General features: G+C 43.5%; 1 protein-coding gene across 1 annotated transcript; it reads right to left on the minus strand.

Moving 5' to 3' along the window:
- Positions 1-2,188: 2,188 nt before the first annotated feature.
- Positions 2,189-3,129, minus strand: LOC138918815 (ferritin heavy chain). Its single transcript, XM_070242123.1, has one exon. It carries the CDS (start codon positions 2,920-2,922, stop codon positions 2,374-2,376), a length of 549 nt encoding a protein of 182 aa, XP_070098224.1. The 5' UTR covers positions 2,923-3,129; the 3' UTR covers positions 2,189-2,373.
- Between the last annotated feature and the right edge of the window lie 719 nt (positions 3,130-3,848).

The raw sequence follows: 3,848 nt of genomic DNA on the forward strand, positions 1-3,848 counted from the left end.
GTGTGTGGCCTACTGAGCGGTGCCATGTCCTCGCCCAGGATCCGAACCTGCGAAACCCTGGGCCGCCAAAGCAGAGCGTGTGAACCTAAGCTTACTCGGCCACGGGGCCGGCCCCCATTTTTACCATTTTAAATTGAACAATTTAGTAGTTCTTAGTCCACTCACAGTGTTGTGCAACTATCACTACGATCTAATTCCAGAACATTTTCGTCACCCCATAAGGAAACCCTATACACTAGTCATATTGTTTTGCAACTTGCTTTCTTGCTTACTGCATGCCACTGTGTAAAGATACGTCTTGTTCTTTTTAATAGCTTTATAGTATTCCATTATAAGTGCCATAGTTATTTACCAACCTCAATTAATGGACAGTTGGGTTATTCTAGAATTTTAAAATATTATAAACAATGCTATAATTAACCCCCTTGAACACTTGCACACTTCTGTGAGACAAGTGATTAGAAATAGAAATCTTGAGTCAAAAGAGATGAACATTAAAAATATCATCAAAATTGCTATATTTTCCTCCAAAAAAGGCAAAGAGTTCCAGCAAAAGAGTTGTACTAATTAACAATTCTAACAAGACTATGTCCCCATTGATGCTTTCCTACCCTCTTGTCAACACTAAATATCATCAATTTTTAAATCTTTGCCAATCTGATTTGTTGAAATAATCACATTATTGTTTTAATTTTTATTTGATTAATTATAAGGAAAGCTAAGCCTCTTTTAATGTTTATTAGGAATTTTTTTGTGCATGTGATTTGCTCTTCGTGTCTTTGCCCATAGTTCTAGTGTGGTTTTTTGCTGTTTCTTATTGATTTTTAGGTAGTCGGTAAGAAATTTTTTGAAAGATCTTTTGCGTTCTCATCTTTAAATAAAATTTTTTCCTTCTCTGCCCTGGAAGCACGTGCTCTCTGCCGCATCCGTGTTAAGAGCTCCCAGGCCATTTAGTTAATGTAACCTTTTCCTGCTGAAGAGGGCTTGGTCTGTGATCATCAAAAGGCTGCTAATACCCCATTTCCGTTTCCTTTACAGCCACAGTCCTCTTTTTCTCTCACATTAATTGCTTTGTGTTCTCCATGCTCGATGCATTTGACCTTAGCTTTTTCATGTAGTTCTTTCTTGCTAATATCCAGCTGCATTATATCAAAGGAAAATTAATTCCTTTGGCGTTTTGAGTGCGTTGTATAAGGAAACGTCATTGCATTAGTATTCCTTTCAAGATGTGTCAAATTTTTGTCTCACCCAAAGAGTACTCTTTGCCTTAAATTTTATTCTTTGGAATCACCTCTTCTAAATGCTCTTTGCACTCCTAGGGTAAGGACCGCACCTCAAAGCCAATGACAGCCATTATTTCTTTATCTAGGTGCGAATGCCTGACTAAGTCCCGGGTTAACTGGCCACACACAGTGTTCCTGAGCTCCCTGCAGTGGGGATGCTTTTCTGTTTCTTAATTCCAATGGCTATCCTGGGTTTCTGGGTGCTCTCGGGTAGTGCTTTGCCCCAAAGTGGCAGCAGTGACCTCCGGGGCTAGTTTGAGAAACTAATGAAGCCTTGAGGGATCCTTTGTAAAGAAGAGTTGGCGTAAACGGGAGGTGTGTTCTATATGGTTCTCAGGGGACTTGAAAAAAACCAAGGATGAAAAAATGTTGCCACAGCTGCTATCGCCTATGAGTAATGTGAGGGTGAAGTGTTGACAACACACATCCCCAGAGAGAACCAGGGGGTGAGACTGTCAGAATCCTGCAATGCTCTTCTCATGGTCTTAGCGTTGACTTTCGCATACCACGTTTCCTTGAAGCGCAGCCTGACCACTGTGTGACGTGGGATGGGTTGGCTATGCGAGGCCCACAGCAGCTTTGTTATCTCTACCACCAAGCATCAGTGTGGGAACAAGGCAAGGATTCGCCGTCCTTTTCAGCTCCCAGCTCATAAATAAGCTCTATTTGAAGATGGGCTGAAAGAGGTGAGCCAACAAGAATTTTCCCTTCCACGATTTTGACTGTGAATAGAATGAAGTTTTGTTTCTATGAGTAAACACAATATTACTCAGTCAGCTTTCTCTACTAGGCCCCACCCACCACTCCAAAGGGAGAGCTCATGTGCTCACCTGGGTGGTGAAACATTAGTGCCCACCTTTCACGACTTCCTGAATGTTACTAAAGTCTTTAATTGGCATAATCTATTTCTTTTTTTTTTTTTTTTTTTTGGGTACCAAATTACTTTATTTGAAGGAATGGTACAAATCCAAGAACTTAAGTAGATGTTTTGGTACAACTTATAGAAAAGGTAAAGGTAACCCCAACATGCATGCACTGCCTCGGTGGATCAGGGAAGTCACCCGGTGGCTGAGGGAAGCTGGCCTGAGACTTAGCTCTCGTCACACTCTCCCAGGGTGTGCTTGTCAAAGAGATACTCTGCCATGCCAGATTCGGGGGCCCCCATCCTGCGCAGGTTGGTTACGTGGTCACCCAATTCTTTGATGGCTTTCACCTGCTCATTCAGGTAATGAGTCTCGAGGAAGTCACACAAGTGGGGGTCATTTTTGTCAGTGGCCAGTTTGTGCAGTTCCAATAGTGACTCATTCACATTTTTTTCCAAGTGTAATGCACACTCCATTGCCTTCAGCCCATTCTCCCAGTCATCCTGGTCTGGTTTCTTGATGTCCTGAAGGAAGATCCGGCCGCCTCGTTGGTTCTGCAGCTTCATCAGTTTCTCAGCATGTTCCCTCTCCTCATGAGATTGGTGAAGAAAATATTTGGCAAAGTTCTTCAAAGCCACATCATCGCGATCAAAATAGAAAGACATGGACAGGTACACATAGGAGGCGTGGAGCTCCAGGTTGATCTGACGGTTGATGGCGGCCTCCGAGTCCTGGTGGTAGTTCTGGCGCACCTGCGAGGGGAACGCGGTCGTCATGGCGGACGGCTGAGGAGAGGAGAGGGCGGCGGCGGCGGGGCGGCGCTGGAGCGGCGGCGGGAGCCTTGCGGCGGGCCGAGGGCGCTGTGAGGAGGTGAAGGAGGGCTGACTCTGGGTGGCCGGCCGGGGCGGGGAGCGAGCGCCGGGTTCCGTTCAAGCACTGTTGAAGCAGGAAACCTCGGCAACTCCGACGAAGACTGTCGGCATAATCTATTTCTTAAAGTCTTACATTTATTTATTATATAACTAACTTTTCCTCAATTATATCTATGATACATGTTGCTGATAGGCAATCTGGCAAATATAGCAAAGTATAAAAGAGAAAATTAAAATCCACCAGGTTGTTATTATTAAGGATAACCACTATTAATATCTTGATATATATCCCTCCATATTGCTGTATATTCGTATACGGTTCTCATTATTTGCAGTAGTTGTGTTCTGTGAAGTCACTGCAACACTGAATTAGTGAATACTGAAACACCGGTCCTGGGAGAAGCACAGTGTTAGGTCCTGAGAGCCTGTAGTCACAATGTTTTCCTTAATTGATCAATACATAAGCTTTTTTTTATGTGTGTTTCAGTTTGAAGACAGTTTTTTTAAGATATGTTGTTGAGTCGTTGACATTGAACTCGTGGCCAACAGCACTAAGACTCACGCCTGAATGGACCTTATTTAATTTAACACATCTATCTTCTCCCAAAGACACATCACAGCCTTCTTGTGCTGAGGAATGCTGGACAGCAGTTCAGCACTCTGCTTGGGGATCATTTTAAATTACCAACAAAAAGCACAAAAATGTGAAATACATGGCAGTAGGTAACCCATAAAAGGACACTCGTTTACAATCTGAGAGCTGGAACGGGAAGGCAGGGTGTGGTCTTATTCAACCTTGTGGGAATGTCCTTGCAGGGAGACTCAAATTT

This window comes from Equus caballus, chromosome 1, assembly GCF_041296265.1.
Source record: "Equus caballus isolate H_3958 breed thoroughbred chromosome 1, TB-T2T, whole genome shotgun sequence".
NCBI lineage: Eukaryota > Metazoa > Chordata > Mammalia > Perissodactyla > Equidae > Equus > Equus caballus.